This window comes from Neopelma chrysocephalum, unplaced genomic scaffold (genome assembly GCF_003984885.1).
Source record: "Neopelma chrysocephalum unplaced genomic scaffold, ASM398488v2 Primary Assembly neopelma1_103b, whole genome shotgun sequence".
Lineage (NCBI taxonomy): Eukaryota > Metazoa > Chordata > Aves > Passeriformes > Pipridae > Neopelma > Neopelma chrysocephalum.
In genome coordinates, this window is record NW_020897767.1 from 1,933,929 (window position 1) to 1,950,149 (window position 16,221).

General features: G+C 41.5%; 1 protein-coding gene across 1 annotated transcript in view; it reads right to left on the minus strand.

Annotated features, from left to right (window-relative positions):
• Positions 1 to 1,730: 1,730 nt before the first annotated feature.
• The window catches only part of KIF5C (kinesin family member 5C), a 71,207-nt gene continuing 56,716 nt past the window's right edge, over positions 1,731 to 16,221 (minus strand). The window contains exons 17-26 of the mRNA XM_027695925.1: positions 15,066 to 15,183; positions 14,302 to 14,378; positions 13,154 to 13,263; positions 12,181 to 12,282; positions 11,491 to 11,551; positions 10,900 to 10,971; positions 10,291 to 10,395; positions 7,793 to 8,009; positions 6,589 to 6,702; positions 1,731 to 2,293 (exon numbers count right to left, since the gene is read on the minus strand). Of these exons, the coding sequence (XP_027551726.1) occupies positions 6,596 to 6,702; positions 7,793 to 8,009; positions 10,291 to 10,395; positions 10,900 to 10,971; positions 11,491 to 11,551; positions 12,181 to 12,282; positions 13,154 to 13,263; positions 14,302 to 14,378; positions 15,066 to 15,183 (969 nt within the window). The 3' untranslated portion in view covers positions 1,731 to 2,293; positions 6,589 to 6,595. The remainder of the gene's footprint in view (positions 2,294 to 6,588; positions 6,703 to 7,792; positions 8,010 to 10,290; positions 10,396 to 10,899; positions 10,972 to 11,490; positions 11,552 to 12,180; positions 12,283 to 13,153; positions 13,264 to 14,301; positions 14,379 to 15,065; positions 15,184 to 16,221) is intronic.

Genomic DNA, 16,221 nt, shown 5'->3' on the forward strand with positions numbered 1-16,221 from the left:
TTAAAAAAAATCAAACTAGATACAGAAGCAGAGTATGTTCAACTGAGAATTCGTGATTTCCAATGATTACACATTTGGAGAATTTTAGCCCAAGGCATCCTTTTGGCATTTCAGTTGGAGGGAAATCCTCCTGCAGTCTGGATGGAGAAGTGAACTTGGAGAAACTTAATTTGTTCTCGGCTAGTGGGACTGACTGGCTGATCAGCACTAGCACCATTAAGAGATGTCCAAGTTAACTTATCCCTCAAGCTGCAGAAAGCTCTCAGAACTGCCCTCCAGAACTGCCCTGGGGATGCTCTGAGGAATTCACACCTTTTTTTTATTTTTTAAGCTAATATTGCATCTACAACACGATTCCATACCAAACTCCAAATTCAGAAGACAGAACAAAAAGTTTTCCTATGACACAAAAAATCTTTGACAGCAAATAAGTTTGGTATCTTTCCCAAAACAGCTGTTTTAGAACCAAAACAAGAGGATTATTAGTTCAGAGTAGAAACTTCAGCTTCCAGCAGCTGGTAAGATAGCACAGAGTAGTTGTGGATTAGTGATTTTATTCAAGATTGCATATGGCAAGTTCACAGTTCATTCTTCTGGCAGTGCACATGCACGTAAAGAAAGAAAAAATATAAAACTTTGAAAAATACAAAATAAATTAAATACATGCAAATTTGCAGCTTCATTAAATATGTTTAGCAAAACGCTCCCCAAAATAGTGCAACATTAAAAAAAAACAAACAAAACAAACAAACAAACAAAAAAACCACAGTTAAATTAAGTCCCAACTTACTTTGCAACAACTTAGTTTCAGTAGAAAAAAATATCTAAAGTCAATTCACAATCTTCCAAAACACTCTAAGTAACTGAATAGTTCTACTCCTACTAACAAACAGGTTCAGAAATGAAAAACAAAAACCAACCAACCAACCAATCAACCTCAAATTAAATAAGAGCAAAGGTCTGCAAAAGAAGACTAGAGGGCTATGCTCGGCCTAACCTTCCTGGAATCCCGGCTTCCCTAAACCCGACCCGTGTCACCTGCCCCGGGAGGAATGTGCAGGCAGGGAGGAGGAGGAGGAGCAGCACCTTCCCGGAGCGATTCCAGTGCCCCCTTGCTGGGAAGATGGGAATTTGCTGTGTGGCTGGAAAAAAGAGAGATCCAGGAAAAAGGCTCGTCCTTACCTCCGTGAGCACCATCCGTAGGATGATTTGCATACAGTGGACTTACAAAAACATTCTTTTCCCCTTGGAATGTGCTCCTCGCGTCCCCGCAAATGTATTCCCAAATTTGGCCTGCAAAGGACAGCTCGAGTGTGTACAACTCTCACCTCCTTTTTGGACTGTCTAATTTTTTAAGGGAATATCTGGGATTCGGGGGAATTCCAGCGTGAACAGACCCGGGGCTTGCCAAAGGCATGTGGGAAGGGGAAAGGAGGAGGAGAGAGGGGGGGAACGCTTGTCAGATTTTCCTAGACAAGATTTCCACAGCATTCTGAAAAAGCCTTCAAAACTTCCTAGGGAACAACGCTCACAAACACACTCCAGGAAAACCCACCACCGGCGGGAGAACTACAAGCAGCAGCTCGGATCTTAATTTTAAAATAGGTCACACAGATAATATTCATGGAACTACCAAACTTCAAATCCTAGCTCTATACTAACAGATTTCTCTGCATCCCGTTTGATCTTTACCAGGTACTGCAATAAAGGTTATTTTACACAGTCCAAAGATTTTTTTATTAATTTTTTTTTTTTTTCCCCTCGGGATTTTACAAATGGTTCTTTGGGGAAATTTCCTTCTGAAAATGTAAAGCAAGTAAAACGAAAACCATATAGCAGCACATTTTCATCCCCTAAAAATATAAAATAATATGTATATTATACAGTAAATCAGTCATGACAGAGCACAATCACCTGCCTTTGGTGGCACTTGGTCAGTGGATAATTAATTCCTTGATGCCGGAAGTCGGGATTTACCGACGCAACGGAGGACTCGGAGAAAAAAAAAGCATCGCTCTGAGTGTGGAAGCGCCAACCTAAACCAGCGCCAAGGTGGGCTCGGAGTGGCAGACTCCCTAATCCTTACTGAGATGGGAATGTCCAATACATTGCAGAAGGATCTGGACACTTCTGTACACGTGGAGGTCCTGCGAAGCTCGGGGTACCTGGGACCGGTGCGTTGCCGATGGCCGGAGGAAGCGCAGGATGAACGGGATGTGGGTCGGGTCGAAGAGGGGCAGAAAAGAAACTAGTGACTTAATGACAGTCCTTAACATGCTTAAGTGGAACTGACCTGCCAGAGAGAGCAGAAAGCAAGGAAAATCAGCGCATTTTTGGGGTTAGGAAGGAGATCACCCCAAAGGTGACGTCCAGCAACCAAAGAGCCTCCGCAACGGCGACGAACGGAGCCACATAAAGCACATGGGAACAATTCATGGAATTAGGAATTTGTCATAATGTGCCACTTCTCTTGATTTACACTAATTCTTTACCACCTGTAACCTGGCATTATGTCTTGCCTAAACACTCTGAAGGCCTAACTTTTTTTCTTCCCTATAATCTTTCTGTTCCTTTAATGGGATTTTTCTCTCCACTGTGCTTATCTTATGTACCAATAAGGAAAGTAACAGCAGCTGTGTTTGAAAATTATGAAACAAAAGCAAGAAAAAATATGAATACTTCTATATCTGCTGATGGAGAGCCTTTCCTGATATATATATATATATATATATATCTGTATGTGCACACATGTATAAATAAATATATGTTTTTATAAAGTCTCTTGATTTACACTAATTCTTTACCACCTGTAACCTGGCATTATGTCTTGCCCAAACACTCTAAAGGCCTAATTTTTTCTTCCCTATAATCTTTCTGTTCCTTTAATGGGATTTTTCTCCCCACTGGATGTGCTCAAGAGCAGATCTGTGCTTATCTTATGTACCAATAAGGAAAGTAAGAGCAGCTGTGTTTGAAAATTATGAAACAAAGGCAAGAAAAAATATGAATACTTCAATATCTGATGACAGAGAGCCTTTTCTGATATATATATATGTGCACACATATATAAATAAATATATGTGTTTATAAATATGCATAAAGTATTTTATAGATAATATCCAATGTAATGCTATAACACTATAGTATATAATTTTACATATGCACATTAAACAGGCATCTTTCTCACTAATTTATAATAATTCCAGCCAGAAGCAAAGTCCAAGGCACGTGACCAAGTGCAAAGGTTGCTTGGTTCACCTTTATAAAAAAGTTACAAATAACAAAGTTGATCACAAAACATTTGACATACATACTTTTAAAAGCTCTTGGGTTTGAATTGGTTTTTTTTCCCCATATTTTTCATATGGAAAGCACCACGTAAGCAACTGAGTGTTCCTGGAACGTTTTTGAATACACTGATATAAAACCAGCCTCACAAGGATCCTCAATGAATCATTTTCTTGTACAGTTATTAAAAAAAAAACCACCTTGTCCAAATTCAAGATCAAGTTATAAAAATAAATACATAAATATTGACGCATCAGTGTTTTTAAATTTACCCTAAATTAATGTTGGGAGTTGTAGTTGGCTCCTAATTGTCCTCTTTATTAACACCTTATAGGAAACCAGATGGTAATTAATTTATGCATCTTATTGGCTGCATTGACAGTGTTCTGGCTGGATTAAAAATATTTATTCATCTTGAATTTAAAGGCAGAATTTCAAAATGAGCTGATTTCTATTAACACTGATCTGGCCACATATTTAAGCATCAAAATTCAACATAGATTTGCCCCGTTATCCACTTCAGCCTGGCAGTCACTAACCAGACACTGCAAGGGACACTCAGGTTTGCCCAGACACCACCTTTATGCTTGTTTCCAGTTCTAAAACTGATTATTCACCAAGTTTTTCTTTTATGATTTAGAAAAAAACAACAACATATAAACCCAGACTATATAGTGAATTTGAGAATTCTGTGCAGTTTCTGGCCTAAACTTTGTGGGGCAGCATGAAAAGGAATCAAAACTACAAATGCATACCACAATTTTTGCTTTTTGAATTCCAGGCATTGCTTGAAAAAACTTAAATTCTTTGAAATCTGCACTTTGTAGAGTAGATATTGAGTTATATTTAGTAACTATCCCCATCTAGAGCTTTAAATATGACAATATACAATGACAGGAAATTAATGCACAGCCATCGAGTATTGCTCTTTGAAGTGTTGTCAAAACACATCCCTTCACAAAAATAATTATTTTCCTTTTAAATTTAGGCTGAAGAATATATTTAAAAGCAACAAAAATCATTGCACTTGTATTCCCAAAACCATCAACAGCTGGACAGAGTGAGGAATTCTCTCTCAGAGACCAGCAATGTGCAATTCCAGGAGCACATTTTATTAATACCCCACATTTTTTTCTCTTCCATCTGCTGCTGGGTCAATCAATCATAATTACTGATCATTCTAACAGCACTAAATGTCTATTATCTTTGTGGTGAATAATGAATGAATGCAAGATAAATCTCTCCTCATCCTGGTATAAAGTTGTCATTCCAGAAATGGGGATGGTTCGACAGCAAATGTTGGTACAGAAATCCCACCTTTATTTCACTGTTGTTAAATGAATATAAAAGTAAGTTCTGGTCTAATTCCAGCTGTGTGGAACTGCACCTTTCAAAAGGAATGTCTCAACAATATTCTGGAAATAATCTGGATAAAGTTTTCCCTGCACAAGTAGAACCTTTATCAACACTCTTACTCAGACCCCTAAGTTTTCATCCAAACAGCTCAAAATTCAGATTACTCTGATACTCCCAATGCTGGCAGTGAAATAGTTGCAATTTGCCAATAATCTTCTAAACCAAAGGACCAAAACTGATGAGAACTGACTTTCTTCCATCACTGCCCGGCCTTACCTGGCTACATCTTCCAGACTCACTTCTAGATGTGAGGAGAAAAATCTACAGCACACTGTTCAAATTATTTCATTCCAGCCTCTGGGGCTCCCGTTTGCTTTTCAGAATTTTTCTAATTTTATTCAGAAATCATAAATCCATAACTTTATCAATTTTTTTTTTCTGAGGTCTTCCATCTTCTTTTTCCTCCACCCTCCCTTTCCGTGAGCTCCTCTGCAATGTGTTCCAAGCGTGGCCTGAATCTGCTCATCCTGCACCACCTTCAGCATCTAAAATACCTGACAGGTATTCTGTGCCTTCTGATTGCTTTTTATTGATTTCCACAGTCCTATCTTCTTATAAACCCATCTAGTTTTAATTTGATTAATAGCTCTTATTAATCTAATCAGGTTGTTCACTTGACATGTGCCTGTACTTAATGTGTGGCCTGTTTGAGCCTGACTTAATTTCACAGCAGTTGGTATATTAAAAGTACGTTTAATTTAGGCAAATAGCAGCTTTTTTTTGCCCCAGAGAAGCTGTTGCAATGAAAGTTTAGAAGTGTTTTACTGATATTTTAATATTTCCTCAGTCCCAGAGGTGGGAATGCAATGGAGCAGATGGACAGAGGCAAATCACTTGTGAGCTGGAACAGCCACTTTCAGTTCAGACTGAACTAATGCACAAAACCCCTCAGCAAAGCCTTGCCCTAATTTACCCACGGAGAAAATATGTTGCTTGAAGCTCTGGGGAAAACACAATGAGCAGGAACAATCCCACAGCACAAAGAGAGCCTGAGTGTGCTGTGATGGATGCTTGGCATGCAGGCCTGATGTGAGGCATTCCCAAAATAAAAGGAAAACCACCCAAGAATGCTGAGTGCCTCCAGGAAACCACAGACCATCACAGGAGAGTCATGAGACAGAATTAAGCCTCAAGGAGAGGGGGAAAAAGCCAGACTTGGAGGGACAAATTAGCAGTGCCCTGGGTGCTTTTCACTGCCACTCACTACCATCAGCTCTTGGCATGTCTGTGACATAAAGTGATCACCTAAAATAATATAGATATAAAATCTCTCAGATAACCAGCATTTAAAGAACAAAATGGGAGGTTAGAGTCCATGAAACAGTCTCCTGGGAATATCCTGCTCGTCTTTCCAGAGATTTTTTTTGCTCAGGAGAAATCCTCAAGCCCTTGCAATTAAAGTAAAATATTTAATGATTTTGTTTTCTAAAGAGACCTGAGTAAGAGTGCAAAGCAAGAGAAACAAAAGTAATGTTTCCCAAATCGTGCCATTCAGATTTGTGCTGCTCTACCCCTGTCCCAGGCTGGAATATCACAACATGGAAACACATTCATGGTACAGAAAGCAGCAAATGATATTGGCAGAAGGAACCTCTGAACTCTATTTTTACTACATGAGTTTCACGCCTCTAAGTGGGAATTTCAGTACAGATTTACTAGACTATAGTTTATTTAAAAAGTCTTAACTGATAAGTCATTAAAATCAAACCTCAGCAGCTCGCAGAGCTTTCTAACAGGCACTCAATTAGTTGTTTTTTAAATATCAGCAAACGACTCCTACTAAAAATGGAAAAAATACACTGTGTGTCTGCTGAAAGCAAGACTGAACTGTGAGGGAGTGGGTGATCAGTGAAGGGACAGATGAGGAAGGTATTTTGGTCTTACTTCTCGCCTATTTGGTGTTGTGGTAGTAGCTGGAGTTGGACATCCCTCCCCCTCGGATGGCGTGGACAGCCGTCGGAGAAGACGCTGGATAATGGCCAGGGCGGATGGGCTTGGCTGCACAGGAAAAAGAGGGAACCAAACAACACATTCAGCTTTCACAGGAGGTTTTCCACCTCACCTTCTCCTCTGGTACAAGCCCCTTTGTTCCCAAACACGGAGCTGTGCTTGGCAGAGGGGTCTGTGATCCAGCTCTGCGGAACACGGCGTTCCCTCCCTCAGCCAACACATCCATCTTCTGCTTGGGACAGAGCCCTTTAGCCTTCCCATGCTTGGGATCTCCAAAGATTACGGGCTGCCTAGGCAACACAGAGGAGTCATGGCCACTTGGTGGGCAGTGATGCACCTCCCATGTCCAATCTGATGATTTTTGTCATTCCAGAAGATGGCAAGACACAGCTGTCGATGGCTTCCCACACAGGTAATACTGTGTGCTGCCTAATTCTCTCTTAGGTTTTAAAACACCAGTATTTGCATCACCACCCAGCCCATTACCCTCCTGGTTCAGCAATCCCAACAAATCATTTCCAAAATTGCCCCATCTTGACCGCCCTGTGGTCGTGTGCACTCATTGTGCCACCGATACCTCGAGCATCTGAATTACACAGGAAGAATTTTTGACTCTTCACAGCCCCAAATTAAATCACAAGGAGGAGTAATCAAGGGAAAGAAAGAGAAAGGGACAAGGTCCAGCAAGGCACACATTGTGCCACAGAGACACATCGAGTATCTGAATCACACAGGAAGAATTTTTGACTCTGCACAGCCCCAAATTAAATCACAAGCAGGAGCAATCAAGGGAAAGAAAGAGAAAGGGACAAGGTCCAGAAAGGCAAGGAAATAATGAAAGCAGAAAGAGAGAGCGTGGGGGGGGGGGAGGAGGAAGAAAGTAAGAGACTAATTTAAGGAGACAAGTTTTCAGGTCACTAGAAGGGCACACAAGCCCCATTATGCCACTTATTTACCGAGTTAAATAGCAGAGGCTCTTTAAACGTTAGGTGGGGCAGATTCTATTAAAAAATGAAGCCTTTGAAGGTCCCAGGAGCAGAAGCGGCCCCGCGGTTCCGCCGCTGCTCTCAGAGCTTGGCTTAAGCCCAACACACCGACCACGAGGAATGTGGGCAACCCTTTAGCTCCATGGCCTTACCAATCTGAGCAGAGTGTGCTCTCCTGGCCATGTTTTTGGCTCTCACGGCCTCCTTAATGCGATCCACCTCCTGCTGGTAGCGCTTGCGGTCCCTCATGGCGTTCTCCTTGGCCTCCTTCAGTGCACTCTCCAGGGCCTTAACTCTCTCTGCCGTAGCTCGAAGGCGTTTTTCCAGCTTAGGAAGCTCGCAACGAAGATCTGCATTATCACGAACCAGCTGCAGGAAAGGAATGTCCAAAAAGGGCCTGTTAAAGGCTGTTCTCCGACAAGGAGAGGCCGAAAATGCCGCCGGTTCCTCTTTGCGCCTCACGGGCTGCGGATAAAACGGGTTTCTCCCAGAAATGACTGGGAAAAGCTTATGTCAAAGAGAAACTTAGAACTGAGGCGTATCCTGAGGTGGAATGGACACACAAGGATCATCAGTTCCACCTCCTGCGCAGGACACCCCAACAATCCCACCATGACCCTGAGAGAGTTGTCCATACTTTGTAGTTTTAATCACACGATTTATTTGTCTGGTTGAGGTGTGATATTCACTTAAATATTCATTTTTCAAAGAGAAATTTAGAATCATTGGAATATCCTGAGCTGGAATGGACACACGAGGATCATCAATTCCACCTCCTGCACAGGACAACCCCAACAATCCCACCATGACCCTGAGAGAGTTGTCCATACTTTGTAGTTTTAATCACACGGTTCATTTGTCTGCCTGAGGTGTGATATTCATTTAAATCTTTCAGAAAAGTCAGAGAACAAGGGAGTTTATTCCACTGTTTATTCCATCCAACAAAATTTCACAGAGCTGATCCTGAAGGGTGAGGGCTCCAGGACAAACCCTGCCACTTCAGGACACTCTTCTGCCATATCTGCTGCTCTAGACTTTACAGCAACTGCAGCAGAACCTCTACATGTGCTCAGAACACAGAAATATTTTGCAAATAATTGATCACCTCGTGATTTCAAAGTAGTAATGCTTCAATATGTCTTACAGACAACATTGGGGATCGTCTAAAATTCATCACCTCAAATGGTTCTGACACGTTCACCTCTGTGTTCCCTCCCCAGGCACGTGGGAAAATTGGAATCTTCACTAAGAAATTGGAAACTTCACTAAGAAATCACTTTTAGGTTCTGTAGCTATAAATATGGTGATTATATGCAATTTTGAATTCATGCACTTCCTCAATTTCATATGAACCTGAGCAAGGTCTACCAATTATCTAAATAACACCTGACTTTCCATGCACCAACAGCCAAGAGAGAGGATTGACTTTTAATAAATACAAACAGTCAGAAAAATCCAGCACAATTTCCACTGAACTGATTAAAGCACTGCTAGAAGTCAGCAGAAATCTGTTCCAAAGGAGTGATCCCCCCTTTTCTGGAGTGAAAAGTGGTTTAACCACCACATTAATAATCCAGCAAAGCACCAGCACGGACTGACATTCACACGTTGTTTGACAATCAAAATGTTTTACACCTGCTGGGCCAGGCTTAGTGCTGAAATAAAACACAAACAAGCTAAAAAAACTTGTCACAATGTGCTTTTTCTGCAAGTGTTGAACCCTTGTTCTAGGAAACAGCGATGATATGGAATCAGAGCAGGATGGCAGCACAGTCAGGTCAAGTCCAATGTCATTTTTCCCCTCTAAGTTTCTTACGAGCTGTGGATTCCAAGTTGGTTTTGAGTAAATACACACTAATGAGAGCTATAAAAATGCGGATTTGAAAGGCAGCAGATGCGTGATTCGAGTGCAAAAAAAGGCAAAATGGCAAAAGCAAAAGACACTCCTCCAACATGTCCCGATTTCCACATTTAGAAAGTAGGCCTTTAAACCATCTGTTCCCTGGGAATCTCAAAGTACTGAATCTTAGTGGACACTTGTCATGGTCCCAGCACCACTTGGCCTCTTGGCACTTCCAAAGGAATAAATAAAGCAAATTTCAGAGTATGTCTCATTAATACAGCTTCGGAAAAGTGCACTGCCTTCCAAACCAAGCCAGCCTGGGATTCTGTGAAACAGGAATGCCATGAAGGAGGGGTAGAATGCCCACAAATGAGGCACCAGCTCTTCAGCTGCCCAGAAAACCTCCCTTTCTTTGCTTTCACTCTGTGCTGATTGAACCCTCTCGAGTCACCTCCGAGGTGCCCCTGAGCAGCTTTAGGCCAGGAGTCAAAATTTGGGATACACAAAAAAACCCAGCTATTTTTATGTATTTCTTAGTGCCAAAAAACACCTAAAGTCTATTTTCATAGAGGAAAATAATGCTTATTTCACACATTCATAGAAATACAGGTGGTGGGAAGAGCAGCTTCACACCAGCTCTTGACACACCAAGGAGTTGGAGTTAAAGCCTGTGGGTACCTTTCCCTCAGGCAGCACAGGTCACCTGCCAAAATTATCCTTGCAAACATTAAAAAAAGCGTATTTTTAGTTTGAGGGAGGGAAGAAGGGAAGCAGGGAAGGAGGGGAGAAGGGAAGGGGAGCCCCTACCTGTTTGTGAACCTTTGTAAGCTGTTCCAGGTTGTTCTCAAGAAAGGAAATTTTCTGCTTCTGCGCCGCGCTCCCACCTCCATCGTCGCTGTCGAGTTCAACACTCTGCACAGAGAGTTCAGCATTCAGCAAAGCCAGGCAGAAACTCCAGAGCAAGCTCAGCTCTTTGGGAAATTTAAGCTTCTCAAAGGCAGAAAAGTCTTCCAGAGCCCCAAATTAAAATTATTTAGCCTGTTCATTTGATATTTAACAACCGTGTTCCCCGCTGCATAAAAAATAAACTGTTCTTGCTGAACAATTATGGGGGGATCCTGAATAGGAAAATCAAGTTATATTGAATGATTTCTGGTGCCCATTAATACCATCTTTGAGATTTTTTTTAATTGAACTCAATTGGATTGGTTCATTTGCTTAACTAAGACTAGTCCTTAACAAATGATGACCAAATAAAAGCTCATAAACAGCAGAATAGTTTTAATCTTGTTTCTCCCTGTTGTTAAAAAAGACAATATCCTATTTGGTGACAACATGCACTAAGGGCTTCCAGCAGATCAGAAGAATACTGTAAGAAAAAGGCAAGATTTGGGTTCAAAAGGAGCAGAGTCTCACTTTTTTAACGCGGGTGGTAAGATCTTGGACAAACAGTTTGCGCAGATTATGAAGAGTCTGAAGTTCTCTTGCCTGGAATAAAAACAATAAAATAACCATTAAAAAAAAAAATTAAAAAAACCCCCTCAGTAAGATACAGTAGATACTCTGGTGTAAAAGTTCTCCTTGGATTTTAGTTGATAGCAGGGGAGAGAGCTCTGGATTCTCTCTTTAGCAAATGCATTACTCACAGGCACTTCAGAAGTTTTAAGTGCTTTTAAAATTTTGGCCAAAATCCAGGTTTTCCCAGTTTTGGTTTTGTTTTTTGTTTTTTTTTTTATTATGCATCAACTTCTCAGGCTCAGCAAAATAACCACCTTACCCCAGACTGGAGGGAAACACTAACCCACGTGCAGGAAATGGGAAGCTCATCCCAACCCCATCCAGCCCCAAAGCCAGACTGAAGAGAATAAGAGCAACCCTTCTTTAATTTTATTTTGAGCAGTTAAAAGGTGTTTATTCAAAAAAATCAAAATATATATATATATATATAATCTGGGTATAAATACAGATGTAGGGGACAAAGCTCAATAAAGTGTAATTAAGACCTACCACTGTTTCCTCCAGCCCCTTGAGGTCTTCTCTTGCTTGTTCCCTTTTATCATTAAGCAGTCTAGAAAGATCACACCATGGAACACAAATCAGAGATGCTGAAGCCATATTAAACAAGAAGAGAATCAACCAGCATTCAGCTGGAGTAGCACATCTGCAGAATGTGGGCAAATTGCACATCTCTGCATCTGTAATTATGCTTTTGACTGCCCCAAATGTGCAGCTCTCTCCCGTGGAAGGGCTGAGTCACCACCTGCATCTTTTATGTCCTCACATGAAATTTTTAATCTCTCATTTCCAGGAAAGGGTTTTTACTCAGACAGCTGATTTATTACTTTAAAAAAACCAAACCAAAACAAAGAAAATAAAAAAAAAAAAAAATCAATAAAACCCCAGCTGAACTCCTCAGCCTTTTTCTTGTTTTTGCTGTTCATTAAGGAAAGAGAGATTTAACATTTGCTGTGATATTTTATAAAATCAGAGCTCTAATAAAATCTTTTTGGGCAAGTATCAAACCCACTACTAAAAAGCCTTTGATATAAAAATATGGAGCAATTGGTAATCATTTATTAATGCTGCAAGTTGATATTTTCCATGTGAAAATTGCACCAAAAATGCCTCTCACTGGCACATTTCCTGTGATCATATTGAGAGATTGAAGGACACCAGATGAAAAAACTCTTGACTTACATGAGCTTTTCCAGTTTCATTTCTCTTTCCTGGTCCTCAATTTTTAATTTATCATAATCAGCACTCAGTTTCTCTTGTTCCAGCTGCAGCTTCTGATTCATACTGGAATGAGAAAGGAAAAGTCAGTACAGCTCAGGCCTGAACCCCAGAAAATGGGTGAATCCCCATGAACAAAGAGGGGTTGGACAGAGAAAGAAAAGCTGTAACTCTCTACTGAAAAATTCTGAAAGAAATTAAGCATAAAGAACCTGAAGAACGATGTTTTAAAATATTGGAGAACTAAAATCAGTGGTTTGTTTCCTTTACCTTAAAGGACACAACCTGTTCTTTCTGTCCTGCTTCCTCATGTTCCTCCTTTCCCTGTGATTAGTCCTTGGCCACACAATAAATACGATGAAATAATGAATACTACACCAGGGTTGCCTGGATTTTAGAAAAAGAAGAATACAAGGAGCAAAACACTCCATTGTCCAAGGGCTGACTAACAGATACATTGGTATGTCAGAAGGAAATATTAAGGGTGTGAAAATGGGAGAATTGGAGTCCCTCAGAAAGTCTGTGACAGGAGCAGTTGCTGTAAGAGGCCCCCAAAAAACCTTTCTGGGGACGTGGTCAGTGGTGGCTTTGGCAGTGCTTGGACTTGATGACCTTAAAGGTATTTTCCAACCTAAATGATTCTGTGATCTCTTGAAATCTGTTCTCCTCCAAGCTCCTCTTACCTCCTGCAGGTGTAACGTGACTCTTCCTTTTTCCTCTCTATAATTTTATGGACTTAAAGCTCCCCACTAAAGAAGTAGGGACTGCAATCCACCCTATAAAATAATTACAGGGTTGGCTGTTGCATGCAAGGACAGAATAAACATATAAAGGACAGAATATTACATATAAACATCCATTAAAACTAACAAAGGCAACCCCAAAACATCCCTACGGTGCCGCAGGACAGAGAAGGTGATGGAGTGAGTGAACATACTCTCTGATTTCATCAATTATTTTCTGCTTCTCCTCGATTTCATCCCTCAGCCTGGACAGCTGCTTCTGGTGGGCTTCCCTGTGACTCTCCATCTGCTGCTCCAGGGCCTTCTGCAAACACCAGAGCCGGGCATCAAACACAAATCCAGGCACACACAGCTGAGCTTCCTTCTCACCTGCCCCCCTAAATCAACCTGTTCCTCTGGATTTGAGGGGAAATTATCAAATCAAGTTAATTCAGGAAGCTGCCTGGCATATCTTTCTGTGATTAAAAACTGCGTGTCTGCCCATCCGAGCATTTAATTCAGTTTTTAGCAACAGATGTACACCAATTTCTGCTCATTTCCTTGCAAAAACTGCCACCAGTGAAATTCAGAGGCTTGGAATATCAAGTGCCACAAATGACACAGATTTTACACCAGTCCTCTGTTATTTCACCTCTTTTTTCACCAAAGGAAATATGTGTACAGCTCTATTTCACCTGTCTGTTCACCAAGAAAAAAACAGACCTGTGACAGAAGTGAAACCCAAACCACCCTCCTCCCCCTCTGAAAATTGTTTATCCACAGACCCCCTATTTAAATTGTTATTTAAATTTAAATTCTAAGATTAGTAAGAAAAACCCAATGCACCTCTTTAAATTGCTAATAAGAGATTTGTTTTTTCTCTTCCAGCTCTAAGGAAGAACTGCACAACTGCTTTAATCCCTTTAAATTTTTATAACGGAGGGAAAAGTTCTGCAGATGACAAACCTCTAAAAAGTCTATTTTTTTTCCTTGTCTGCAACTTGCAACCCCATTGAACCAACTCATTGCTAACATTTCTTTGCATTCCAGAGGAAAAATGTCAGAAAACAGGTTTATATTTTATTATTACTCCCAGGGGATAGTTAGAATTCTTGCCAAACTTTGGGAAAGTGGCCTCTTTGTAAATCAAATCTCTTAGTACCTAAATTATATTAACTTCAGCATCCTGACTCACTCCTGAGCAAACTGACTTTCAGCAGAGTCCCACCAGCAAAAAATGAGCGTAACTTAGAGGTGAATCAATACAATTTTTAATACAGGAAGGCAAAATTACACCCCAATTATCAGCTGGATGAAAGGATCTCACTGAGAAATGGCCTCTAAAATTGCAGAGCCAAACTACCTTCATCTCCTCTGCATCCTGAAGCCGGGTCAGATGCTCCTTCTCCTTGTCCTTGAAGCTGACTTCGTGCATTTTTTCTGTTTGAAGGTGGAGACAGTTGAGAATTAACCACACAATTCCAAGACATGCTACGTCCTGCCATTTCCCAACCTGTCCCTGTCTGTTTATAATCCCACTTATCCCAATTCTGCTTTCACTGGGAGAATGGTGCCTCTAGAACCAGGTCATTTCTTATCAGCGGGGTAGGAAGAGCAGGAAACAGAATAAAAATTCTGTTCTAACAATCCAGGAGGAGTTAAAAGAAAAAAAAAGTCTTGTCACCACCTGCTGCTCCATCAGTCAGAGAAAACCCCTTGTGCAGAAATCCAGAGTGATGCAATTTTACATAAAACAGTAGCTTAGCAAAGCTACAAGAACTGCTTTTGACAGATACACATTTTCCACGTTAAATGAGAAGGGGAAAAACAAGCAATCCTTAAAATGAAGTCATCTGGATCCTGCACAGGAGCTGGGAAGGACACACCTTTTGCACAGCTGAGGGAAGCAGCTTCCTTTGGAATGGAGTTTGCCAAAGGGATGACTGAAATTAGACACAGACCTCTAACAATTTTACAGAATATTTAGCAAGATTCCTCAGTGCTGTTTGGCTGAAGAATTCGTGTGTTTTGTTTTTTTTTAATTTCTCCCATCATTAAAACACAACGTGGAATATTCTAGGACACAGCTGATCAAAGGAATGGTGACCCCAAGGCCCAGAGCCGTACCTTGAGCGCGTAGCTTGGCCAGCTCCTCGTTGAGGGAGTCCTGGGACTCCTCCAGCTGCCTCCTCTTCTGCTCCATGTTCTGCATGTAGTCTGTGAGGGACTTGATCTTCGCTTCGTGCTGCGGAGACAAGGAGAACAGCAGTGAGATGTGAGCAGCACGGCCTGTTTCCTCGGAATTCAGGCGCTGTCCCACATCAAGGAGGAAGGACTTGAGTCCCCCCCGGTGTGGGACCCACGTTGGAGCTGTGCCTGAAGGATGGACCCCGTGGAAAACGACCCACGTTGCAGCAGTTCATGGAGAACCGTCTCCCGTGGGATGGGCTCACATTGGAGCTCATGGAGAACTGTCTCCCATGGGATGGACTCAACGTTGGAGCTCATGGAGAACTGTCTCCCATGGGATGGACTCACGTTGGAGCTCACGGAGAACTGTCTCCCATGAGATGGACTCACGTTGGAGCTCACGGAGAACTGTCTCCCATGGGATGGACCCCATCCTGGAGCAGGGGAATGACTCTGACTGGAGCAGCAGCAGGAACAACCTGAGATGAACCGACTGTGACCCCCATTCCCATCTTCCAGCACCACTGGAAGAGGTAGAGCTCAGGAAGGAAGGTGTGATGGGGGAAGGTGTTTATAACATTTATTTTACCTCTCATTATCCTGCTCTGATTTTGTTGGCAATAAATTCAATTAATATCCCCAGGATGAGTCTGTTTTGCCTGTGAAGTATTTGATGAGGGATCTGGGTCCTTATCTCATGAACCTTCATTAGATTTTCTCTCCCCTGTCCAGTTTTGGAGGGCAGTGATAGAACAGCTTTGGTGGATGTCTGGCATCCAGCCAGGGTCAACCCCCTACACCATCCTATAAAGTTTTCCATATTGCTGCCTTGTGATCTTGGCAGTGTATTAACAAAGCAGATATGGGGAGCTTTCCAAAGGTTTGGCTAGTGAACAATATGGTCACTGCTTCTTCTCTCAGGCTGCTTTTAAAGTGATACAAGATACAAATTCAGGGTGAGGAAATCCCATATAAACAGGTGTAGAAATCCCATAAAAATTCGGGGTGAGGAAATGCCATAAAAACAGATATAGAAATCCCATATGAATTCAGGGTGAGGAAATCCCATATAAATGGGTGCAGAAATCCCATA